Consider the following 26,186-nt stretch of genomic DNA (forward strand, 5'->3'; position numbering starts at 1 on the left):
TGGCGATATATCGTCGCGCGCCAGAGGAGAGAGAGAGAGAGAGAGAGAGAGAGAGAGAGAGAGAGAGAGTGAGAGAGAGAGAGTATAATGTACGGCAACGAAAGCTATACGTTAAAACGTAATAGCGGCGCTGCGTTATACATTTTCCGCTTCGGTTTCGCTAAATTATGAGCCCAGCGCGGTCCGAGGCAATTTTTGCACGAGGATATCGCCGTTAGAGAAGATAAAACGATTTTTCTTTTAATGCTAGTGAAAAAAGCTCGAGTCCGTAAAATCCGAAGCGCGTCACCGCGAATTTTTAATTCTCTCGATGACGAAAATATGAATGCGTACGACCAGGAACTCGTCCGCGCGAGTGAATATCTTCAAATAGAAATATTTCATATGGCATGAAATTCGTTCGCGTGAGCGCAAGCTCGGCACGCGTTTTATTTGATATAATATAATTTTAAAATGCGCGTACTGCTCTTTTTTTGCATGCTCGTATTTGTACTCGTCGAAAGAGCTTTCAAATAGGTTGTGGCACAAAGAATTACCTGCATTTCATGCATAGACCAGGAGATGCTTTGTTTGAATCCGGCCGCACATAAGAATAAACGTTTGCGTGTGTGAATGCTTGTATATAGCTTATTGCGATTTAATTACGTTGAAAAATCAATACCACTGCATTGTATTACACGTATTTCACGTTGAACACCTGCGCTTCTGCGCCAATTGGAATCCAATACGCGAAATTAATAGATTTTTCATACACAGCGCGTGGTAACCGTGAAAAAGATCGCGTCATCCGCGCGTCGGCGCCGCTTTCGCGCTCGAGAAACTCTCGCGATCCAAGGATGAGAGATCTCAGTTCAACCCCGTAATAAAGCCGAGTAGCATATAGCGTAGAGTAGTAAAGCTCGCAAGATCGTCGGTCGCGGTCACGCGTGGCTGTAAATATAAAAGAGTCGCGTTCCAAGCGGGCCAAGGTCCTCCGAAATTTAGTAAATCGAGAGCAGGCCGTTACATTGAGGAACGCGGCACGAGGAGACGAGGTTTTGCGTAATTCCTCAGGCTTATAGCGTGTATATTTTTACATTGGTAAACATCAAACATTTTTTTCGCGCTCCTTCTCTTTCTCGCGCGCCGCCTCGACCGAGAGCGCGGGAGGTGGACGCAAACCGCCGCGCAGTTAGCAGCTTTCGCGAGAGGTTGCTATTTTTAGGGGACCGGACGATCGTGGCCAATTATAACGGGCGGAAGGATGATCAATGTTTTATTTAGGGCCGATTCACTTCTAGCGGTTATATTCATCCTGCTCGTCGTGAACACTCGGAGAATTCCTTTTTTAACCTTCGCTGTGGGCGAGCGCTTATCGTGTGCAGTAATTTTGTTTTGTTGTACTCGTACCGTAGTGAGCACAATAAGTTGGTACCTTTATTTATAGGTGCGAAAGTACAATTGATTTGTTTTTTTAATCGCCAAAGCTTGTATGAACAGCGTCATTGATCTTAGTGCTTAATTACAGACATAATGTTACGTGCAGTCGAATCAAACCGACGACCAGTTGACTTTATTTTTAACTTTTAAAATTAGCGATATCGTCAACATATTTACGGGAAATCACACTGTCTTTTAGATCTTCATGCGAAAAAAAACATTGACTGATGCTTTCGAGCTCGAGAACGTAAACAGTTTTGGAAACGAAAACATTTTTCTTTAGAGCGAAATTTTTGTCCAGTGTGCACACGTCACGCGTGAAAGCTGTTGTATGTCGTCGTATTGGAATAATGAAACGCAGTCAACTATAATTCTGGATACTTCGGCGTTGAATGGCCATGTAGTCAAGATTACTCAAAATTCTACTGTGAATCAAATTACTGGTCTAATTCAGCGAGACAAGACGTTACATTTCGAAAGAAACCCGAGGACATCATTTATTCAACTCTCAACGAGTCATCAGTTAGTATAAGAATAAGTTTTTTCTCAATTCAAACTGGCGCACGGCGGCAATAACGATTTCTTCATCGAAATAAAATGTACGCGTAATCACGCGGCGGATGAAATATGCGAACAAGACAAATTAAAGAAGAATTTACGTGGACGCAACACGCTGCGGGCGAGCCGTGCAAACACTTTAATGCATTCCTGGGCATTGGTCCAAAAATTTTCATAATATTTAACAATCATTGGACAAATACCAGGGTCTAGTTGCAAAACATGACATTGCAGTTTCAGAAAACATTAACCCCTCTATGACGTGGATTTGAGTTTCATGTTCACTTTGGATATTTTTATTTTTATACGAGCTTCATCGAGTGTAATTTAAGTGTTTATTCATTACTGCTTGGTGGTCGATGGGCTTTACCTCGTATGTAAAAAAATAATAATAATAATAATAATAATAAATAAATAACATAGGTATTCCCAAATGTATCAAAATATTTGTATACATGTTATATTTAAACATCACAATTTCAAGATTTAAAGTATAACAGATGCAAATATAACCCCAAGATCATTTGTTTTAATAAAGAGTGTGTCTCCGCGGCCGATATCGCGTACGCGAAATGTAATTTAGCGTGCGCGAAAACTTTGTAGCGTGTGCGAAATCAACTAAAAATTTTCCTGGAAAATTTCGCGTGCGCTAAATCTGTCGCGCACGCTAGAAAAATCAACCTTTCGCGTACGCTAGATCTTTCGCGCACGCTAGATATAAACTTTTCGGGCACGTTAGTATTTTTATGAGCAATTCTTTCGCGTACGCTAAAGTGCTCCAAATTTTCTTATAAGAAGCAAACGGATTACTTATACATAGAGATGTTCCATTCATCCTTCATAAGTCACTCCTGTTATGTTGCTTCTTTTATATATAGGAAATGTAGATCACTAGCGTACGCGAAAGAATTGCCTAAACAAGAAAAACTCTAGCGTATGCGAAAATCTCTCGCAAAAAAAAAGTTCATTTATACCACTCTAACCTCAAAATGCAAACTTTAATTGCAATTTTCGGCTCCCGTGGTATAATATACTATTCTAGCGTACGCGAAAAGTTGATTTTCTAGCGTGCGCGACAGATTTAGCGCACGCGAAAGGTTGATTAGTAGCGTACGCGAAAAATTTTCCGAGAAATTGTCTGTGGTTTTCGCGTACGCTAAAATTTTCTCGCGTACGCTACATTTTTTTTCGCGTACGCGATATCGGCCGCGGAGACACACTCTTTAATAAATGCCTAATAATATTAGAAATTATGACTTCTAGACTGAAAATTTGTCATTTTGAACGCAGGTTTGTTAAACATTTCACGCAAGGTTTCATTAAATTCTAAATTATTTATAACTCATAGTCAAGTATACGATTTTTTGTAGCGAGGAGTTTCTACCATGAAGTTGGTAATTTTTTTTTCTGACCAAAACTTTGAGAGATGCTTTTACCAACATTTTATGATATATAAATTCGTAATGTCTAGTAAATATCAAATTATTCAAGTGCATAATTTGATAGTGCGAAAAGTGGATTTAACAACCGGAGAAAATATGGTTGGGCAAATCAATGCAGATAACGTACATACGTTTATAACTCGTTAATATCTTTGTGCTTACGATTAATGTATATGTAGCAATTACCTTTTTATTTGATGATAAAATGCCCAATTATCAAGTACTTATCTCGATCTCTCTTGATTGTATCCTTCTAATGTCACATGAACCGCATTATGTCTATCGCAGTCACTTGCGGGGTTAAAGGAAACTGTATTTTGATTCTCATAACCTCCAATTTTCTTTATGCTTTGTTATGATATTTGGCGCGCAGTTGCCGCATCGGCATCGCGTGTAAGATAAGTTTGCATCAGATACGACTGATGCTCTCGATTTCGTTGAATTTATTTTTTTGACAACTTTAGACTATTTGTATTCAAAAAAGATATGCGTATTTATCAACATATGAGTTTGAATATTATTTTTTTATTAAGAAGAATAGTTTAACTCGTTAGATATTTAGATCTACTGTCAAATTGTATTTAGTGTTAATACAAACGTGGATGTAAATATGTAGGTACTATTTCTATATTACTTTTTTATAAAATAATGGATTTCGAAACTTTATCTATTCTTATATATTCTTTTTCAGGCAGTAAGTGGTGCAAAAGTTGAGCAAGCAGTCAAGATAAATGTCTACTAATGATGAAATGACCATTACGCCAGTTAGTTTCTATAAGTTATTTTGAATGTTGAATATGGTAATTTATGGAAATCGTAAATGAAACGTTTGTTTTTTATTACAATAACACTAAACGTAGCGTGAAGGAATATTTTGTTATATTAAAAACTGTGAAGCGCGAAGCTAGAAACAATTAGGAGCAAATTGGACAGTTCCATTGAAAGCTCAAGATACATGTTTGCTTCTTCCTGCTAGAATTTGGATAAAAGTAATACCCAAAATGGATCAAGTGGTTGAGATTAATAGTCCAAAAAGAAAGGTAATAATACTTTTAAACTATTTTAACGAGTATATACTTATTTGATATTGTTGATTATAGGCAGAAGAAATTTTGGAGAATGAACCACCCGATAAAAGACCAAGCACTGATTTGGATGTAGAAATGAAATCGAAGCATGCTTTAAATAATAACGATAATGATTCTTATTCAATTAAAAATGTAAATACTGACAATGTGCAAGTGAATATAATAAGTGAAGATATACATCAGGATGATGTTGAATCTAGGTATACATTATTCATTATCAATAGTGCAGAATATTGATACATAAGTAATTCTGTTGTTATTTGCAGTTCATTGCAAGATTCAAATGTTAATAATAAAGAGAAAGAGAAAGAATCAATTGTTGAAAGAGAAACTAATGAAGATTCTTCTGCAAAGTATGGTAAGGAACAAAAATCTGAATCAGAATCAGATTGTGAAAAAAGGGATAACAGAGACCTAAATTCAGAAGCAGAAAATTATGTAAATGAAGATCTTAATAATTCAGAATCCAAACTGGAAGAGCAGACTACAGATTCCAACCCGGTAAATTTAAATATTGATAATATTGATCAAGGTACTTCAAATACACAATCACAACCAAGAGTGAAATGCAAATATGGTAGTCAATGTTATCGGTAAATAAGTGTGAAAAATGTTTAAAAAATATCATTACTGGTACTAAACATTACATATTATTTATTTATAGATTGAATGCTGAACATAAGGCAGAATTTAGTCATCCTGGTGATCCTGATTATGATACTCCTGATAATAGACCAGAATGCCCATACGGGCTGGACTGCTATCGCAAAAATCCTCAACATAAATTAGATTATAAGCATACACAAAGCAAGCGTAAGCGAACTCAAACTACTGTAAGGTCTGTTTCTCTGCAAGATTTGTCAGATTTGGAAGATTCTTGGGAAGAATCTGTTGATGAATCAGATTATGATCCATCTTTTATTGATGATGACAGTATGGAAGAACTTGAAAGTGATTTTGATGATGGTGACGACGACAAGGAAGAGTAAAAGGTTAGAATATATAAATTAATAAATAAATGATACCATAAATATAGAAATAATTTGTATGAGAAGACTATAAAATACAGACTTAATTTTTATAAAATACAAGAATATTTAGGTTGTTGTTTAATATACTTGATATCCTTCATCGTCCTCTATATTAACATCTTCTGCAGCTATTGTAGCCACATCAGCTAGCATGTGTTTTGGAATTTCAGAACCCCGTACTTTGATTGTATAGCACACATTCTCCATTTTTATTAAACTTTGTCTCAAAGTGTAAAGCTTTCTTGCTACTTCTCTTCCAGAAATGCCGACACAGCCTAAGAATCCTTTATACATACTTCGCACAAAGTTACATGTCTGATAGCAACTGGAAATATCACCAGAAGTTAAATTGTTAATGCATTTACGCATAAGCTCTCCAGTTAGATCTGCAATTCCCAAAATATAATCGGCTGGTGGCATTAAAAAGCGTATTGTTTTTTGTTCTATCGGTTGATCAGAATCATTAGTCACTTCAGTTATTTCAATTTGATTTGTTTGATCAGATTCATTAGCTTCGACAGTTTTTTCATTTTTTTCAGTTTCAGTTGGCTTGGAAATATTAATTGTGTAATTAAATGATTCTTCTAATTTTTTCAAGTTGTAAAGTGTGCTATTTTGTAAAAACCAGTAAAAAGTTATAGCCTCTACGAATTCCTGCAATCCTGCTCTATATGCTCGCAAGTAATGATAAGAATCTTCACCATCTAATTCCTGTGCAATGTTCTTGAAAAGCACAGTGATCAGATTGTTTAATCTTTTTTCTGCTTCTCCAAGAACAGCATTCTTTTTACTTTCTTTGTCAAGCGTGTGAAGTAGAAAAATGATTCTTTTACTTTCTATTGTAATGTCACGGCTGATCTTGATAAGTCTTTCATAGCGGTCATGTTTTGCATCTAATTCAACAGCATATTCCTGAAACTGCTTGATTACAGGGCTATTTTCGTTTATTTTCGCCAGCACTTCTCTTCCTTTGTCTCCGACATTGATTTGCTTTCTGTTTTTATTGTGCGAATGACCGTGATTTCTTCTACCTTTTGAGTTTCCTGTAAGTTTACAAGCATCGCCAACATTAATCATTTGATTGTAGCTTTGATAATTATAGAATTTTCATAACTTTCATACCCTTATCTTGAGACATTATGAGAAATTTTACAGTAGAAAAGTTTTGAAAAGCTGCTTTGTTTAGAAGCTTTATTGATTTATATAGTGCGCCTGTTAAATAACTTTATTAGAAACAATGCGACACAACAAATGCACTTTTGTTCTCGCAACTGATGCAGCTGTTGCAGCTAATGCGTATAATGTATTTGAGGTTAGAGTTGCAACTGCGCCACTATACTGATACTGTATATCTATATATACATTCGCGAGATCTGGAATATAATTGGACAAGACATGGGACAAAATTTCGCAGGACTGCGAAGGTTATACGCATAGACATAAGAGAGATAGACTCGTGTGTAGGTTAGCGCATAAGTGGCACCCTGTTAGAGAAAGACAGACTCTCTTATGTATCAATGTGTAAGACAAAGTGCCACTTTTGCAAACCTACACACGCAGTCTATCTCTCTTATGTCTATGGTTATACGCATGCACATCAAAAGTGAAATTTTTTGAAATTAAACTATTAAAGTTTTTAAAACTTTTGAATGATAAACATAATTAATTATGCATTTTTTTATCAACAACGCAGTATTCAACAAACTTAAAAAATGATTGCATTATAGTCCCGTAGAAAAACTTGAATAATAACGAAATAATCTGACAAAATAATTAGAGGAAAAGGTTTTTTTTTCAACTATATATACGAATAGAATCGGGACGATCGATATAGTAATAAATGCACAGGTTGATTTTGATTAAAAATTTTATTCAATAATAATCATATAGAGGCGAGGTGTAAATAAATATAAAACATAAATTTTTGTATAAATTATTTATGTACAATATTTACAAACACATTATCAGTCGAGTAGCTATAAATAGTTTGTATATTTAAAAGTGGCTTCACTTGTAAATTCCAATTCACATATGCCTCAGTTCTCGTCAGTTGTAACTTTGATTTTCACTCAACCACTCGCATATCCATTTAGATGCAACTTTCTTGGACGGTTGTATGTCTGACTATTGTTTCCGTGTAGCGGCTTGGTCTTTGTAGACTGTAGTACGTCTGCGAAGAGGCGAAAAAAAAGCAAAACAATATTAGTATATTTGCTATATAGAATAAGTACATCGGAGACATTCCTCATATATGCGACTTACGTTTGGCGCAGCTCGAGGATAATCCATGTCCTGTATGATGCTCTGCGGCAACTGTTGATCTTCCGCGTAATGCGATCTTCGCGGCAGAGATCCGTAAACGGAAAGTTTTCTATCTGCAAAGAGAAAAAGAGTCGAGCCGTGTAATGCATTGCGACGTTGCAAACGTCGCAGCCGCGTCGATACGAGGAATCTCGTTCGATGCGGCCAAGCTCTGAGTGCGCGGAAGAAACAAGCGAGTTGGATTGTTGTTGTCAGTGCCAGCCTGACCTCGAGTTCGAGGAACGGGCCGGCTAACCGTCCACGTTAGCGCGAGAGTGAGCATCGTTGGCGCGTGAGTGAGCCTCGACGGCGCGTGCGCTGATTGGTCCTCCGCATGTCGCGAGCCAATCAGTGGGCGCCGATGTGCGACTCGCTATCCGCGCGGACTGCCAGCCAATCAGGCGCGAGGAAGATGCGCGGGCCCGACGAGCGCGAGTGGAGAGTGAGCGCGAGAACGAGCGGGAAATCGGGGAGTTCTCTCACGACTGTCGACGGAGTACGTCGACGTGCGAGAGAGATACGTGGCCTCCTCTGTTGCGAGGAGAATCGGGAGAGTCTCCCGAGGTTGTGCGAGTGTGCGAGAGTGTGAGAGAGTCATAGGTGCAGCGCGTTGGCACGAGCAAGTGCCGACACCCGGACGAGCCAGCAACCATCCGCACGAGAGGAAGGAAGCTAGCCAGTCCGCCATCATTGTCCGGAGGACCAGAGCAACCAGCAGCCTTGGCGTGGGAGAGCCGAGGAAGCTAGCCGTCACCAGGTCCACGAGAGTCAGGGAGGCGCCGGCGGGAGCACCGACGGACGTCCACCAGGGAGAGAGCGAGTAAGAAAGTATTAGAGAGAGAGAGAGAGAGAGAGAGAGAGAGAGAAAGAGATAGAGAGAGAGATAGAGAGAGAGAGAGAGAAAGAGATAGAGAGAGAGAGAGAGAGAGAGAGAGAGAGAAAGAGATAGAGAGAGAGAGAGAGAGAGAGATCCGAGAGTGAGACGAGTGTGGTGCGGGCACACTAGAGAGAGAGAGAGAACTCGAGAGACCAGGGTGTTGGTGTACAGTGCGGGCGCACACCAAGACGTCTTCTGCGCGAGGCGTCTGGCCAGCGCACGCGAGAGAGAGAGAGAGAGAGAGAGAGAGAGAGAGAACAGTGCGAGGAAACGCGTGTGCGTGAGATAGAGACAGCGCAAGAGAAAACCCTATAGCTGCGCGGCTGCAGCAGGTCGGGCTTGCCACAAGCGGGAGGCATAGCCCGCGCGCGCGAGAGAGAAAGAGAGAGAGAGAGAGAGAGTCAGCCGTCAGCGGACTGGACCTGGGCCTGTGGCCCGCCGTCTGCTGCACGAGCGTGGCTCGTGTTTAAGCGTCCCAGTGTAAGCCCTGCGTGGCTAAACTGTGCGCGGGAGGCACTACAGCCACCGTATTGTAGGGAAGGGCTGGGCGAAATACATGTGCAATAAAACTTAACCATTGTGTGTGATCATTTTCCCCTCTCCCTAGCGTTCTCCCAAACGTGATGATCGCGGTCAAATCCTACGTTTAGAAAAATCCTAGTGCATGCGAGGCTCTAGGTGTTGCGCACCTGTGTTGGGAGGCACAGCGTCGCAATTGGCATCCCTGGTGGGGATTCGCGATCATCGAAAGGGAGAGGTAAAGTGTTTTCGCGAGTGTTAGTGTAAAGTGCGCGGAGTGTGAACGACGGAAAGATGCGCAGCGGGCCACGAGGCAAGCTGCTGACGTCTTTTCGTGTGGAGAGAGACGGCGAAGAGAGCTCAGCGATCAGTCGTCAGCTGTTGAAGTCGCACCATATTGTGCGATGAATCAGCTGACGAAACGGCCGTTCGTAGTGGGACTCGGAGTAGAGCCCAACGCTAAACGTGATAGCGTGGGAGGCTCTACCGTGTCCCCACGAGATGTGCTGCGACGCATGCGCTCTAGCGACAGCGAGTCAGCCAACGGCGACGACTGGCACACAGTTAGTCATAAGCGTCGTCGGCGGGGCTCGCGAGTAAAGCTTTTCGACGGAAGTCGGAAGCGAGAAGACTCCTCGATCTCGTTGTCGAGTGACAATGAGAGCCAAGAGAGATCTTCGAGTTTGTGCTCGAGTGAGAGAGACAGTGTGTATACTGTGATCCCGAGGTGCGAACGGCCAGGTTACTTGCGGTTGTCCGAAAGGACGATAGCAAGAACCGCGGCCTGCGCAACCTCCAGCACAGTCAGTGACGTGGCCGAGGGAGATGTGTTGCGAGGAGGCTCGGGCTCAAGCATAGACGTCAGCGTAGACAGCGGCTATGCGAGCCGAGTGAGTGTCGATCGCAGCGAGAGAGACGCTCGTGTGAGAGAGTTGGAAGAATGCGGACTCACTCTTGAGGATGCGAGAGCTCGAGTCTTTGAGGAGGAGCTTTCTGTAGCTTGGCGAGAAGCTTACGAGGAAGCCCTCCTGGAAGCTCGAGCGAAGCTGCGGGACGAGTTAGCCACGCTAGAGCATGAGCGGCGGCTGCAACGAGTCCGTGAGGAGGCGAGGGAGGCGGCGCGAGAGCAGGTACGGGTCGAGGCGATAGAACAGACGCGTAAAATGGAGGAAGAGCGAATAGGGCGAAAGCCATGTTTGCGAGCCCCAGTCAAAATGGCTGATTCAGTTCGCCCAGATACTCTAGACCAGCTGAGAGGCAGACCGTCTGTGTTCACGAGTGATATTGGTGACGCGGACAAAGAGTTGCTAGAGCCAGAGCGCGAAACGGTGCGACGCCGCGTCTCTTGGGGCAACTCTGGAGGTCGGCCGAGTATGCAACGGAGCTGTGTGAGCTCGGGTGAGGAGTCGGAGGAGGAGAGTGGACAAAGAGAGAAGAGTGCGGAAGAGGAGTCGGAGGAGGAGAGTGGACAAGGAGAGAAGAGTGCGGAAGAGGAGTCGGAGGAGGAGAGTGAGAGGAGAGAGAAAAGTGCGTCGAGAAAGAGACGGAGACAGAGAGGTTTGCTGAGCAGTGACAGCGAGCTCGAAGTTAACTCGAGCTGCGAGTTTAACTCAGCGAACCTGACGTCATCCGAACGCCGGAAAAGATCAGCCGACTCGCTCAGGGCTTTGGAGTTCCTGAAGCATTGGGAGCTCCAGTTCTCGGGCGAGAGTGATCACGAGGAGGCGGAGGAGTTCTTTGATCGACTGTGTGAGTGCAGAGTAGCGTTAGCGGTGCCAGACCGCGAGCTGCTAGCGGTGTTGCCGTGCATTTTCAAGTTGCAGGCAAGCCGCTGGTATCGGGCGAAGAGAAAGAGCCTACGAACATGGGAGATGTTCTGCCGGGCCTTTCGTCGCCGATACATGGTTCCGTATTGTCGGGAGGATTTGGAGGAAGATCTGCGCAAGCGAACGCAGCACAGAGAAGAGAAGATTGCGGCGTATATCGCGAGTCTTCAGTATCTGGCTTCGCGCTTTCGCCGACCTCCATCCGAACGTGATTTGCTTCGTATCGCATATCAGAACCTCCTTCCGGAATACCGGAGAGCTATTGGCGAAAAGTGCGTCAACAGCTGGGAGGAGTTGGAGAGGTACGGCCGACGCTGGGAGCGGCTAAAAGAGTTAGATAGCCGTTACGCACCTCCGCTGCCAGCGGAGAAGATGCGCGTTCCCGGTGCGGCGTACAAGGAGGAAGGAGAGACCCAGAGAGCCGCTGCAGTCGAGAGGACAGAGCATGCAGGCCCTGGTGACGAGTTGCCTTCTATCGAGGTTGAGGAGAGGACGAGTGAGAGAAAGAGAGCTTCAACGAGGAGAAAGAGAGCTACCGTATGGCGCGGCCTGGTGCGTCCGACCGCTAATGCCGTGGCTCGAGGGGAGAGGCGAGGAGATGGTACGTGCTTCACCTGCTGTAAAGTGGGGCACCGGGCATTGAATTGCCCGGAGATGATCTGCTGGGCATGCCAACAAAAAGGACATTCACGAAGGAAATGTCCTGCGCGTAGGCAATTGCCACAGACATCATGACAACTTTGCAGACGAGTGAGCCACTCAGGTCTGTGTCTAGATTGCCGGAGAAAAATGGCAATGCTAGAAAGACGGAGAGCTGAGGAAGGAAATGAGAAGAGAGAGAAGTCAGCGGAGGTGGAGAGAAAAGGATGTGAGAGAGTAGTGCTAGAGAGATGTGCAGGGGAGAGAAGAGTGTTGGCCTGGGACCTAGTGAAAGGGTTAAGGCCAACTTCTTCGAGAGAGGAGTCAGCGAGAATGGAGAAGAGAGGAAGTGAGAGAGTGGAGCTGGAGAGATGCTGCGAAAAGAGGAAAGTTTGGACCCAGGACCCAGTAAAAGGTTTAAGGCCAACTTCTCCGAGAGAGGAAGCATTGTTAAGGGGAGGGGATTGCGACGTTGCAAACGTCGCAGCCGCGTCGATACGAGGAATCTCGTTCGATGCGGCCAAGCTCTGAGTGCGCGGAAGAAACAAGCGAGTTGGATTGTTGTTGTCAGTGCCAGCCTGACCTCGAGTTCGAGGAACGGGCCGGCTAACCGTCCACGTTAGCGCGAGAGTGAGCATCGTTGGCGCGTGAGTGAGCCTCGACGGCGCGCGCGCTGATTGGTCCTCCGCATGTCGCGAGCCAATCAGTGGGCGCCGATGTGCGACTCGCTATCCGCGCGGACTGCCAGCCAATCAGGCGCGAGGAAGATGCGCGGGCCCGACGAGCGCGAGTGGAGAGTGAGCGCGAGAACGAGCGGGAAATCGGGGAGTTCTCTCACGACTGTCGACGGAGTACGTCGACGTGCGAGAGAGATACGTGGCCTCCTCTGTTGCGAGGAGAATCGGGAGAGTCTCCCGAGGTTGTGCGAGTGTGCGAGAGTGTGAGAGAGTCATAGGTGCAGCGCGTTGGCACGAGCAAGTGCCGACACCCGGACGAGCCAGCAACCATCCGCACGAGAGGAAGGAAGCTAGCCAGTCCGCCATCATTGTCCGGAGGACCAGAGCAACCAGCAGCCTTGGCGTGGGAGAGCCGAGGAAGCTAGCCGTCACCAGGTCCACGAGAGTCAGGGAGGCGCCGGCGGGAGCACCGACGGACGTCCACCAGGGAGAGAGCGAGTAAGAAAGTATTAGAGAGAGAGAGAGAGAGAGAGAGAGAGAGAGAGAGAGAGAGAGAAAGAGATAGAGAGAGAGAGAGAGAGAGAGAGAAAGAGATAGAGAGAGAGAGAGAGAGAGAGAGATCCGAGAGTGAGACGAGTGTGGTGCGGGCACACTAGAGAGAGAGAGAGAACTCGAGAGACCAGGGTGTTGGTGTACAGTGCGGGCGCACACCAAGACGTCTTCTGCGCGAGGCGTCTGGCCAGCGCACGCGAGAGAGAGAGAGAGAGAGAGAGAGAGAGAGAACAGTGCGAGGAAACGCGTGTGCGTGAGATAGAGACAGCGCAAGAGAAAACCCTATAGCTGCGCGGCTGCAGCAGGTCGGGCTTGCCACAAGCGGGAGGCATAGCCCGCGCGCGCGAGAGAGAAAGAGAGAGAGAGAGAGAGAGTCAGCCGTCAGCGGACTGGACCTGGGCCTGTGGCCCGCCGTCTGCTGCACGAGCGTGGCTCGTGTTTAAGCGTCCCAGTGTAAGCCCTGCGTGGCTAAACTGTGCGCGGGAGGCACTACAGCCACCGTATTGTAGGGAAGGGCTGGGCGAAATACATGTGCAATAAAACTTAACCATTGTGTGTGATCATTTTCCCCTCTCCCTAGCGTTCTCCCAAACGTGATGATCGCGGTCAAATCCTACGTTTAGAAAAATCCTAGTGCATGCGAGGCTCTAGGTGTTGCGCACCTGTGTTGGGAGGCACAGCGTCGCAGCATTTATATTTGCCGCAAAAGCAACTTTTGAATTTCGAGTCGGTATATATTATCCCCCGCACTTATGTGCGATAATGCGCGAGGACGCCTCGGAATAAAAAAAGCAAGCGTTAATCATTATCGCGCGCAAAAAGCTTCAAACATATATCCATATCACAAGTTGTAAAGTTATAGAAGCTCGGCTCTCTTGATAATACCGTATTCATAAAGCTCTCCATGCTAATGCACTAAGCTGAATTAACGCCCCCGCGCGCGTCTGGTACTATAGCCGAGAATTTATGCAGGAAGCGTATTTCACTCGCGCTCTGGCACATTAAACATCGCGGGCAATATTGAAAAATGTACACACACGCGCGCGGCTAATCCAAACGATATTTGAAAAATACGTTCGAATCACTGGCGGCACGAGTATACCGCGTGCATTATATTATCATGTATTACACGAGCACGTCCGTGGCGTGCAAAGTTTCCGGTTTCCGTCGCTGAAACGAAACGAGCGTAAATTAACGCGCGGCCGTATAGTGGTGAGGTCGGTGGTCGTCGCGCTATTGCAGTGTATATGCTACAAAGCGTGTGTGTGGATAGGTATACGTTGATAAGCGGTAGTGGATATAGCGCGGCGAACTGATAATTTATACACGGAGAGGGAGTGGACTGCAGGCGAAACTCTATATATACCTGTATAATTATTGGTCAGCGCTGTCGTGGGTATAAGATCGGGATTTCCATCCTCTTCCTCGCCCTTAACCGCAAATGTGGCAATGCTCGGCTGTTGAGGTGGCTTCGGTTTCGACGGCGAGGCGGCGTGTTTTCTCCACAGCGCCATTAATACTCCGGTCACGATAAGCCCTAATCCGGTAGCAGTCCCTCCCAGGCCAATCAAGATCGGTGATATGTCCAGCGAAATGCCGGTTTCCCCTGTGAACAATGTAAGCAGCAGCCGCGCAGTTCGACCTTTTTTTTATCACTTATTTACAAGTGTGTATTTACGCTCTAATTAATGTATAAGCTTATTGCGCGTTCTCTATATGGTTGTAGAGCGAAGTCTTTAGCTCACCCGTAAATTTCGCCATGTCCTTAAAAGCGATGCCCTCCATGATAATGGGCTCGCTCGAACCCTTCGCGTTGACCGCGTAGAGCGAGACAGTGGTTGGTTTATGGATTTCGATTTCCCAATAGGGGCTGCTCGACTCGAAGCGCTGCTCGTCGGCCACAGCGACGAACTTTTGCGGCAGTCCGCCGTCGAAGCCCTCGACACAGGATATCCGTATCCAGGTGCCGCTTTGATTGTGAGCCGTGCAATTCTGCAGCGGCAGCGGGTTCACTGCGAACAAACAAACGCATCTATACATATATACGTATACGCGGATACAGCCCGGAGACTTATAAACCGGATGCAAGCCCTCGTTTTTCACACAACCGCGAGCTTTCGCCCATTCTTGCTTCATCTTCTCGTTCCTTTTGTTATACGGTCGTTCAAAGGTAATTCCCGCGCCACCGCCCCCGTGCGTATATGTTTGACGATTCGATTATAAAACTACTGGCGTGCGCGTACAAGAGTACAATGATTTTTCTTCTTCAAAGACATTAATCAAGCCCTGCGTTTAAAATACACAAGATTCGTAATTAGCCGCGTTCCTATATGCGGCATCGCGTCACAATTTCAATGAACTATTTAATCATGCAGTGCAGATCGCGTACACGTGTTTATACGCTGCCAACGTTGCACAGCACACGAGTTCCGTATGAAAGCTCGAAAAGACAATATACAGGGCGCTCGCGAGCGCGGAACGCTAATTTCATAAGAAACACATTGCCCATCCGCGTTAGCCGTATGAGTTATGCATTCAATTAGCGTAGCCGACCGCACACGCCCACACTTGCTCGACGTCAATTAAGAAAGGCGTATAAAGCGGAAAAATGTTCTACGCGCGCGTAGAAGATTTTTCCGCTTTATACGCCTGAAGCGCTAAGAACAGACGCACGAGTGGTCCAGAGTATTATATTATATACCGTGTGTCAGAAAAGTCCTCGCGCATAATGGACACATTCAATTATAAGTTTAATTAAACTCGACGATGCAGCAGCAGCAGCAGCAGCAGCAGTGGTGGCTGAGTTTGCCGAACGATTTGCCGCCTCATTAATGAAAGTTCCGCGCCCTCGCAGGTGTCGCTTTATTTTGGTTCGAGAGCGCGCCCTTCGGATCGTCGTACATTTTTCCGCGACGTTGCAGGGCCGTAAGTATGCGATATATATATATATATATATATATATATATAACCGCGCATTGAAGAGGGGATGTAAAGCGCACGCCCCGATGCAGTAGGCAAATTTGCCGCCGTTATAAGATGACGTTTGACTTGGGCAAATCCGACAAATCGTCCGATGAAACATAATTAGGAGAGATGTGGCGTGGCTCGATTCGAACTCGCGAATAAGTAGAGTTCTATCGGGTTACGCCTGCACTGTTATATCGCGTTTATTAATTTCAGAAGTAATTTTAGAACTCATTAAAAATTATATACGCGCGCGCGACCGCACAAGACCCGGGGATAATTAATTAATAATTATAATAATGCGTGCATACAGTATTCGCGCGCGCTCGAGCGATCTGTGTTATATGCGGAATGCCGACGGCCGCGCCCCTCCTGACGCAGAGGAATTAAATAATGTCGGATCAACGCGCATATTTGACGAGAGAAGCCGCTTATGTGCGCATACAGCACATATAGCTGCCGCTGTTTAGAAAGCTGAAAATTCATTTGGATTATAGCGGCAATATTTATCCGCGCATTTCATTATTCCGCATAATATATCGTATATGCTTCAGGTTTTTCGCGCAAATAAACTTCGCCGGACGCTTTTCTCCGCGCGCGCGCTGTATTTTCAGAGTAAATGCTCAACCGCGTCCGCGACCACTTTGGCTAAGTGCGGAGTGCCCTCGTCGTCGTCGCTTCTGCCGCGCCGCGCGGAAAGAGTTATATAATGCGTGCGCGAGAGCTGAGAGCGCGAAATTTTAATTATAAATTGAAAGCCGATGGGAATTATACGCAGCTTGATTCCTGCGTATACGACTGATGAACGAGCGACGTCGGACTTATATATTTATAGACCGAGAGATTTTATACCTGGGGTGGGAAGGTGGTAGAGGCAAGGCTGCTTGGAGTGACCGACGACGTTGCTGGCCCAGCAGCCAAAGGTGCCGTAATCCTCGTCGGACTTGAGCCGCTGACTGAGCCGGCTAACGGTCTGGTCGCTCGTGTAGCGCGACTCCGGCACGTCCTTCAACTCGTGGCTGTTGTTGAAGGTCCAGTGAAAGGTAACCGAGCTCGGGCTCGCCTCGACTTCGCACATCAGATTGATGATCTCGTGCCTCGAGACGTTCTGTGGCTGCAGCTCCTCCGTCACGTTCGCCAGCACGTACGCGTCAGCCTCGTTCAGACTTATCGGACTCAGCTGCTTGCAGATCGGCGCGTCTGCGGACACGGCGGAATGCATAAATCATTCATGTACCGTGACCGGCCTCGCGAATTTCGCCAGAAATTCGTATTTTCGACTATGATTCGCAGAGTGTGGAATAATATGAGAAGTTCGTTATAACATAATATTATGCTGGCGCCGCGCGACTTCAATCTGATTGTTCGCCTTTCCACGAGGACGCGCATTATATAACGGAGTATTGATACTCGAAACTTTGCGATTGTTTGCAATAAATGACTCTCGCCAACTCGCTCGGTTGAAATTCGGTTTTGAATACAGCTAAATTCGTTCTCTTAAGCGCAGGAAACAGTAAAACTAGAAGCTTATTAACGGAGACGTCAACAATGCGGATTTTTTTCCAAAATCACGGGGGAAAACAAGGTTAAAAGAAACTTACACATAACGTGAAGGTAAATAATGTTGGATCTATTACGGCCCTCCGTGGTGGCCGCGAGACAGCTGTAGTTTCCAGAGGCTTCCCGAGTTATTCCCTGGAGGACTAGAGATTGATCGGATAGCAGTACACCTGCACTCGCGTTGTGGCGAACTTCCTTGTTCTGAAAAAGAGTTTCATAGCAATATCGTTAGCTCTCTCGTCGGCGGATTTATCTGGCGGAATACCTTCTTCCATATAACAGGCGCGCTATTCGCCGTGTTTTGAGTTTCAAAATTTCAGAGCCCGAGTCATCACTCAGTTATGTACCAAAATAATAATCTATTGTTATGTAGTATCTACTATCGAGCTACACGTCTCTCAACACCATTCCCGAAGTGCATATTTTATACATTGCCCTTTCACATGTGTGTATATATACCGGGGCGTGCGCTTTACATTCCCTCTTCAATGCGCGGTTATTTATATATATATATATATATAAATATATATATATATATATATATATATATATATATATATGTTTACTCGAAAATCCAATATCCGTTCCGCGAGAATACTTTGCAAACAAGCTTTTTGGAATTGCTGTTCACGCGACCGTGATGCACATAGTCCGCGCAGCTCGGTCAGCATCAAATTTTCATGCCTTCAAGGAGTTAGCCGGCGAGTAGTCTTTTTGTATGGCGAATTTTTATAGGGCGGCGCTGCGCTGTCCAATTCAGTGATTTTCGTATACGCGCGAGCTAGCTTGCGCGATAATTTATCGGAGAACGGCGCGCGCGTGCGAGAGAAAGAGAGAGAGAGCTAAAATTTTGAATAAACGGGAAACGACAACGGGCGATCGTAAATTCACAATAATTCCAAGAGAACGCTTCTCTATGCGGCGATGAACTGCACGCACATCGCTATATCGAGTTCATTCAATATATTTCGGGGAATTGCTTCCCCCCACGTGGATCCCTTTTTTTCCTACGAACCCGAGTGCTTTTTTACGCTCTCGCGCGTTAGTTATCCAACGTCAATGTCCCTCCTTTCCCCATTAACCCCGCGAGCGCTTGCGCGTATAGAGCTATTCTCCGCATGCGTATAATACTATATATATTGGGCTCCAGTCGTGCCATTAAAATTACGAATCGCCGCTTCCAACGCTGCGCTGGATTATATAATCAGGCATAGCGGGAGTTATCAAAGGAGGTCATTAAACTCACTACTCGTGTCTCTTTCTCCTCGGCGTCTCTCGCGCAGTCTGGCGGCTGCTTTGGTATATCTCCAATCCGGCCGCGCGCAATTTAGCCTTCGCGACCCGCAAAGAAAAAGAAAGCTTTCGAGAGGGAGAAAGGATTCGCGCAGCTAAAGATAACCATCTCCAACATGCCGCGTATTAGGGACGGTACAAAAATGAATATCCTCGCCATTTATATTTATATAGCCGCCTCAAGGCCTTATAGCCTGCGCTGCAAGCTCTTTCCCTGGCTCTCTTTCGCGAGACACTCCCGCGCGACCCGTTCCCTTCTCTTATTCCAGCTTGCTCGAGAGGGAGAGAAAGATATCTGCTGCTGCAGGCGCCCGGGGTATAAACAGGCGGCATGATCCTCCTTGAGCGGTTTAACTACCCAACCCCATTTCTCGGCGGCACTGGCCGCGGCGGTGCGCAGTAAAAAGCTTTTTGCGCTACTTCGTGTTTTCGCATCGGCGCTCCTATGAGCTATTCTTCCCACGAATCTTTACGCGTGTAAAGGAATTATTCACCTTAATGTACACTGTCTGTCGGGACGTTTGGTGAGCGGGCTCATGGTTTCAACGAAAGCTCTCACCGCCGGCGAGCCACTCGCACTATGGTAGTGACAAATTACGGGAATAAGACGATGCAAAGCGACTCTTCCATTCTCGGTACGTTTCTTTGCTGTACTACTGTGTCGCCGGCGGCACGAGGAGAGCGAGTGTCGAAAAATCGAAATCATTTACTCAATGGCCACTGAGAAATTCGCCGAGTTCTCAACGTGCTTGCGTATCCCAAGGTTGAATTCGTCCGACATGCTTGAAATACACGTGCATCTATATGCCATATTATTAGAAGTAAAGATCGCACGTATCGCCGGAGGCTCTTTTAATTTAGTCTTACGCTGGCCCAGCTCTGCACGTCCTGGTGTATATAGACATGTAGCCCAGGACCATGTACTCTGGCCCTACAGGCTCTTCATTTCTGACGCTATCTACACTCGCGCGCGCACACATACACACGTGCACGTGCACTCGATACTCTGTTGGCCGCTGAGTTTTCTCTCCGGAACAAGCGCGGCAGCGGTATAAATTTTCTCCCCTTTCGTTCGGCACGTCAGTGTATATGTGCATATATCGCGTATATCTCACTTTTCCAGACTCGAACGCGCGGATTCGCGAATGCAGTATGTATACGTACTTTTTTCGCTTTTAAATGATTGCCCGGAAAACTCCGTACAAATATTATACACAACTTAAATTGAAAGCATATTTACCCCGTGATACCATGTAAGCTTGAAGTTCGTTGGATTGGATCTGACGTTGCATTCAAAGTAAACATCGTCGCCCTCTTTGATATTCTCCAGGTCGAAGGACGAGCCTATCTTTAGCAGCACTATGGGCGCGACTGCAACACACACATACAGCATTCATGTAAAGTTTATATAAACGACACACCTCTTATTTCTCTGTATTATATAAAGAAATGACAAGCACGCGTTTTAATAAGAAATTTCAGTTGAATGCGCATACAAATCTGTCTCTGTATAAAAATGTATAAAGTTTTATACACTAGCTCTTTGTCGGAATACGCGAAGGGCCGGGTATGCGCGTTACAAAGGCGTTCACTTTTCTATTCTCCGCGCGCCATACATAAGTAATACCGAAAGATGCTCTCGGAAGTACTACTAAGTTCCTCGGAATTAAGAGACTTTGCATTTGGAAGCGAGCTTCGTCTCGAGAATAATGGCCACCTATATACATCGCCAGAAAATTTCAGGCACAGTGTTTTGTCGAGATTAAGAAAGACGAGCTTTATATTGGAACGTAATTTCAATCCCGCGCATTTTGAATAACCCATCTCGTATATAGCACAGTCATAAGTATCCAATTATCTTAGTTCCGATGTTGTCGAGACAGTCGAACGAGATGTCGCGCGCACGAGAGGGGGTGCCTTCAAAAATCGCGCGATCCGACGAGAAGCATCGGAGAAAAAAAAGACGATTGTTCGACGCGAATTTCAAAAGTTCTGACGATGCAGCGAGCAACACGGCGAGCTCAATAATTTCATCTCTCGATTCCTAATGCCGACGCACGGGCGGCAAAAAACAATGTTGAAAAAGAGAGGGAGAAGTTATGAGTTCTTCAAAGTAGATCACGGAGAATCGGCTATTCCAACTCGAAGCTGTACGTTCTTCAACACTTTTCCTATTGGATCTCTCTCGAGCTTTCGAAATAGGGTTTACGAAACTTCTTTCTCTTAAGGAAAGAGGTTTCTTAACTCCTCCGCTCGCTATCTCCCGGCCCGCAGAAGCCACGCACACACACTGCCGCGAGAGTACATCTATAATATCGCGCGTATACACGCGACGGCTGCATTCTCTCGGAGATCCTATTGTTTTGAAGAGGTGTACCGCGTTCTGACTTTGAAAAAAGCTCGCGTGTATACCATCAGGGACTCACGCCGAGGGCGCTATGCAGTCGTCTCTTGTCGTCCTCTTTGTATGCAGTTTTCATCTCGCTCTTCCTGCCCAGCGCGAATTTGCATTTCATAAAGTTCGAAACGACCGGAATCGCTTAAATATTTATGCGGCTAAATAAATTTCATCGACTGTACAACTTTTCGCGGAGAAGACTTCGTTAATTGTTTCCCCGGCTCTCGAGACGTGGCAAAAGGAAGAAGAGATTTCGGTCTGTATATTAAACGAAAAGTGTGTATATATCTATATAGCACTGCGCGCATTAGCCCGGTGAGAAGTTTGCGATTTTTTTATGCGGACATTTCTCACTGGCGCGCAAAGGGACGCGCGCCCAGGGTGTGTGTACGTGCTCTCTCGTAGTGTCCATGCCTTATTTATAACGCTATACTACGGCCACGAAGCCGCAGTGTGCGGGCTTGCATAGCACTATGTAGCCGCTTCGCGCAGCCGGGCTTGATTTCCATTATGCATGCACACCTTTTACCTACGATACCGCGTAATATACGTGTATGTATCGTGGAGTGGGCTGAGAGAGAGAGAGAGAGAGAGAGAGAGAGAGAGAGAGAGAGAGAGAGAGAGAGAGAGAGAGAGAGAGAGAGCATCCCGCCGGTGAGTTTACTTATGCCCGGCCCGTAGTGGCGGCTTGTTCCACGGAACACGGCCTGACGCGTGCTGCCCGGCGAAAAACATCCTACGTGACCGACCTCTTCCTCGCTCGTCTCTCTCTCTCTCTCTCTCTCTCTCCCTCTCTCTCTCTCTCTCTCTCTCTCTGGCTTTTCTAGCCGAGCGAGCTTAATTTTCCTCCGCGACGAGCGAGGATGTTTAATATGGGAAAGACAGAGAGAAAATTTCGGGGATATGTGCGGGGATGAACTACAGCTTGCGCGGGTCAGTTTTCTTGCGCCTCGAACACACTCACGGTCTGGAGCAAGTAGTAAACTCGGAATCGAATCAGACGCGTAATTGGCTTATGACTTTTTGTCTGTATGTGTGTGACGGATTGTTTGATTTGAGCGCGTTATTCGGATGTCGAAAAAAGATTTATATTTTTCGAGATTTTTTTTCTCTGAACGCGTTTAGAGCTGTTTTCACACATTGCGGCGCTGCGACGTCTCGCGTGTAAAAGTTACGCGGATGTTTTCGGTTCACGTGTTACTTTGAACTTAACTTCAGCCTTTTTAATTAGTTAAACGAACTTTGTTTCTCAAAGCAGACAGAATTCGGTAGCAAAAAGCGTCCGGAATAGGACATGGTGTTATGCAAACGTGCGGAGTGTGCGAAAGTTGTTTACAAATGTGGGGAGTACTACACGTAAAAAACTTTTGTCTTTAAAACTTCATTTTCCGTATAATGCAGCCACGTTGGCTAAAAGCGCAGCGGAATCGCAAATTAATTAAGTTTGAAAGCTAGCTTATGTTCAACTTCACACGGCATATTATTTGATATTGCGTTTGTATACAGCAAAATAGAGAAAGCTTGTCAAAGCTTTTGAAAGCACGAACGTTTAACGCTCAAATAATTTTCGCATTGGTTTGATTTAAACTTTCGAAGTTATGTACACATATGATATATATCAATAATGCGAAAATTTGTGTTTGTCCAGGATAAATGGAGGGAAAATGTGGTGGATATGATTAGTTTTCTCGGTAAATTGAATTCATCTCTATTATCCAGCCAGTTTGCGTGCAGCGCAGTGAACGGGATCGCGATAACTATACCCCGCCGTTCATTATAGTGCTTTGCAGAGATTATTTAAAACTCTATAAGTGAAAATCAATCATACCGCTTGAACGCTCTCTAACTATATTCACGAATTACCGGCCACTCGAAGTTTTACTTTCGGAAAATCTCTCGTTCTCTATATAGCTTGGGTTTTTTTTTCTTCCACCGAATGTATATCTATAGGAATCTCAACGCGCTGTCTGGTTGTGTGGAGTATTTGGAGATTCAATTCGATTCCCGACTGTAATACCCGCATGATTCATGTTTGATGAAGGATTGTATATCTATAGCCAAAACCGGGCATTATAAGCTTGGCTAGTCATAGAGCTCTCGATGAGTATTAAATTCGAGTGTACAGACAGGATTAGTGCTCTGAAAGTTTATTTGAATTTCAACTGGTATAGATAAAAACGGGCAATGTAATAAGAGGGTGCACGCGATCATAACTTTGTGTTTATTACGACTTACTCTCCCATTTCAATGAAGACCTATTTATGTACGCGCTAGAATTTCGGCATCAGGTTTGCATTGCAACATCCGCATCATCATCGAATTTAGTTATGAGCCCTCGAAGGCTTATTATACGGTTTACGTTCCAATGTGCTCGACAAGTAAACGCAAGTTGCGATTTAGCCGCGGGTTAATTGTACTGGCAACTGCGAATTAAGCAGTGTTTAAACTATCAAATCCGCGCCCTTTGAGCTATACTTTGCCCGTGCTCATCGATCGGGGCTCATCAGCTTCCACGGAAATTACGATACGCAATTGGCTCAATTATCGCTTGCAGCGAATCGTATAATCTATTTCTTCGATTCAATTTCTTTTTTTTTTCAAATAGATCGACCCGTATGGTCGTCTTGTTTCCCTCTCTGTTCATCGAACTAGATTCCGTTATGGATAGAGGAGGATTTTCTTTTTTGGACTTTCTCCGGCCGTTAAAAAGTTTGGCAAGTTTTCTCACTCGGAGTTTATATACTCACAGAGAACATTCAACTTCCATTTATCCTCGATGGTAGCATCCGGCAAATGTCGGTTCTCCGCTCGACAGGTTAGGTACTTGCCCTCGTCTTCGGTATCCGGCACCCATTCTAGAATACTTATGCTCTCTCCATCTTTCTGAAACTAATAAGGAAACTTACTTTCTTTTTCTTTCCCTCAATTTGACTTTCGATCAGCCGTTTTACGCGGCTGTATATATACTTGTTTCTTTCCGAAAAAGGGGATGGGACTCTAGTGCGCGTGCGAGCAAGTTTTCATTTCCGCCCTTGTCGAGCTATATTCATGTCCGCCTTTGTGTTGCACGAAATTTTAATATTTATCCCCGGTGTTATATCACACATATATTACGTCCGAGTTCGTTAAGCTACCACTTTATATGCGCTGTCGCAATGATTCACTGATCTGGATTTCCCATGTATGAACGGGGAAGGAATTATTTCCATGCGAAATGGATACGCGATCGCGCGGCATCGAAATGATCGATATACAATAAACTAATGTTATGCAAATTACTAAAGCGCGTCGAATATCATAGCTGATGTATGAGTATGTATGCATACGAGCTAATCAATTCAATGGTAGCAGACACTGGTATGTCTATAATTTCCATGATATAGTTTCGCACGAATCGCGAGTTACCAACCTAAGTTGCGAGCGTTTGGTCTTTCTACTACAAGCCAATCGTTAAATATTTGCAAACGAGGTGCACACTCGTGTTGAAAGTATGATCGGAACTTTTCCCCGCCTAGGAATAATAAAGATTTTTTAAAGTTTTGCACCTTTAAGCTTGCGCAATCGTTTTTTACTCTCGCTGTGAGTTTCTTGAATCATCAAAAAAAGAAAAAAAAATGAAGAAAACGAGACTGCTACTTAGGTCGTAACTCGAGATACGTACAAGAACGTGCTCGAGTTTAATTGCTTCCTATGGTTGGTTTAATTATAAGAGCAACAATAATTGGACGAGACTCGTCGGAAAGTTTAAGCGAAGTCGTGTTTACAAAGTAGCTGCAGTTTAAAAATAACAATACGCGAGACTAACTTTGGTATAACCCGACTAAAATTATAAGTTATGCGATGCACTTACATCCCTAGATGAATTAACGAGCTGTTTCGATCCCTTGTACCACTGCAGCATAGCAGGCGGCTTGGATCCGCTACTTCGGCATTCTACTCTGTTCTTCTTACTGGCGGATACATATTTTTCCTTTCCTATAATTTCTACTTTCAATGGTTTCACTGTGGAAAAAAGCGAAAACAATACAATTACACGATTAAAACATCGGGTACGTACAAAAGCTTTTCCATTATGAATTGCCTCGTTATGAAGTGTCGATTGCATACTTCCATGCCGATTTCAATTACTCGAGCTAATTATACCTGTGAACTTTTCATCGAACGGCGAATACATTATGAGAATGCTTGGAAAAATAAGTCGACTAGCAGGCCCGTGTTCCTGGAAGATGCGAGAAAAACATCGCGCTAACGAAGTGCACATCGGAAAAAAGTCCGGACAACTGCAACTCCGTTCAAAAAATTGCGCACCTTGAGCGCTCGATAATTCCTCTTGCGAGATGCAGTAGCGCAGCGCTTCGATAATCAAATATTGCTCATCAGCAAATTGCTTTGCAAAACTTTCGGGTAATGCACTTAACGGACAACAGTATTGGCTCTCGGCACACAAAGTGAATCGATGTAAATACCCCCTACACCCCGGATTAATTTTAACAACTCGCGTCTTCCCCTCCTCCGAAGCTAGCTCGCTTTCATCCAGCTAGCAGCTCTCTTCTGTATTTCTTCTTCTTCTTCTTTTTTTTTCAAAAACTTTCGTCGCTTAAAAATTGCACGCGCTCGAGAGAAGTACGAGTTTCGAGAGAGCGAGTTTCTTCCTCTTCGCGGACGCATTAGCTTCGCTCTCTTCCCGAGCGTGCGAGAATGTGTGTACGCGCGGGCTGCACTGCCGTCGTCTTACGACTTGGCGCGACATGATTTAATTTAAACTTGCCAGGCTAAACTCTCGTATATATACGGAACGAATCTGAACTCCTGAGAAATGTTAACATTCGTTTAAAATTTACCCTCCTCGCCGTGTGCGTCTCTCGATTAAAGCTTCATTCAGTATAATGGGCTCTGTATGACCTTTGAACATTTTCAAAAGCTGCTCTTTTACGGAGCAGTGTTATGTTATACAGAGAGGAGCGGAGAAAGTAAGCAAAGGTGGCACAAAATGCACAAAAGCACGGAGATGTTTGTGTTTACGCAGTCGTCGGCGCCTCGAA

General features: G+C 45.1%; 3 protein-coding genes across 11 annotated transcripts in view; 1 reads left to right on the forward strand and 2 right to left on the reverse strand.

The window, feature by feature from the left end:
- Positions 1 to 3,399: 3,399 nt before the first annotated feature.
- LOC100680322 (aprataxin and PNK-like factor) lies at positions 3,400 to 5,601 on the forward strand. 4 transcript variants are annotated; one of them, XM_031929122.1, is made up of 6 exons: positions 3,400 to 4,035; positions 4,111 to 4,183; positions 4,280 to 4,459; positions 4,520 to 4,707; positions 4,774 to 5,100; positions 5,172 to 5,601. In XM_031929122.1, the coding sequence occupies exons 3-6, from the start codon at positions 4,421 to 4,423 to the stop codon at positions 5,494 to 5,496; spliced, it is 879 nt and encodes a 292-aa protein (XP_031784982.1). In that variant the 5' UTR covers positions 3,400 to 4,035; positions 4,111 to 4,183; positions 4,280 to 4,420; the 3' UTR covers positions 5,497 to 5,601. The 4 variants fall into 4 exon arrangements, with proteins under 4 accessions (XP_031784982.1, XP_016842881.1, XP_016842882.1 ...); XM_016987392.2 differs by having other exon boundaries at positions 3,400 to 4,031; XM_016987393.2 differs by having other exon boundaries at positions 4,111 to 4,459.
- Positions 5,530 to 6,965, reverse strand: LOC100680366 (translin-associated protein X). Its single transcript, XM_003425770.5, has 2 exons — positions 6,661 to 6,965; positions 5,530 to 6,581 (listed from the first exon to the last, which is right to left on the reverse strand). Exons 1-2 carry the CDS (start codon positions 6,674 to 6,676, stop codon positions 5,617 to 5,619), a joined length of 981 nt encoding a protein of 326 aa, XP_003425818.1. The 5' UTR covers positions 6,677 to 6,965; the 3' UTR covers positions 5,530 to 5,616.
- Positions 6,966 to 7,457: 492 nt separating this feature from the next.
- Positions 7,458 to 26,186, reverse strand: part of LOC100120012 (hemicentin-1) — a 126,654-nt gene continuing 107,925 nt past the window's right edge. For 5 of the 6 annotated variants that reach the window (XM_031928760.1, XM_031928757.1, XM_031928759.1 and 2 more), the window contains 9 exons: positions 24,995 to 25,146; positions 23,892 to 24,033; positions 19,987 to 20,117; positions 17,495 to 17,654; positions 16,746 to 17,093; positions 14,675 to 14,941; positions 14,296 to 14,535; positions 7,801 to 7,913; positions 7,458 to 7,708 (listed from right to left, as the gene is read on the reverse strand). In XM_031928760.1, the coding sequence (XP_031784620.1) occupies positions 7,628 to 7,708; positions 7,801 to 7,913; positions 14,296 to 14,535; positions 14,675 to 14,941; positions 16,746 to 17,093; positions 17,495 to 17,654; positions 19,987 to 20,117; positions 23,892 to 24,033; positions 24,995 to 25,146 (1,634 nt within the window). In that variant the 3' untranslated portion in view covers positions 7,458 to 7,627. The remainder of the gene's footprint in view (positions 7,709 to 7,800; positions 7,914 to 14,295; positions 14,536 to 14,674; positions 14,942 to 16,745; positions 17,094 to 17,494; positions 17,655 to 19,986; positions 20,118 to 23,891; positions 24,034 to 24,994; positions 25,147 to 26,186) is intronic. The other variant, XM_031928761.1, reaches the window with a different exon arrangement.

Source organism: Nasonia vitripennis, chromosome 4 (genome assembly GCF_009193385.2).
Source record: "Nasonia vitripennis strain AsymCx chromosome 4, Nvit_psr_1.1, whole genome shotgun sequence".
NCBI classification, from domain to species: domain Eukaryota; kingdom Metazoa; phylum Arthropoda; class Insecta; order Hymenoptera; family Pteromalidae; genus Nasonia; species Nasonia vitripennis.

Bases quoted from the DNA above. Each gene is read 5' to 3' on its own strand.
- LOC100680322 (XM_016987393.2), top strand. From the start codon at position 4,421: ATGGATCAAGTGGTTGAGATTAATAGTCCAAAAAGAAAG. The intron at 4,460-4,519 runs GTAATAATACTT...TGTTGATTATAG, and splicing joins TTAATAGTCCAAAAAGAAAG to GCAGAAGAAATTTTGGAGAA. The intron at 5,101-5,171 runs GTAAATAAGTGT...ATTTATTTATAG, and splicing joins TATGGTAGTCAATGTTATCG to ATTGAATGCTGAACATAAGG.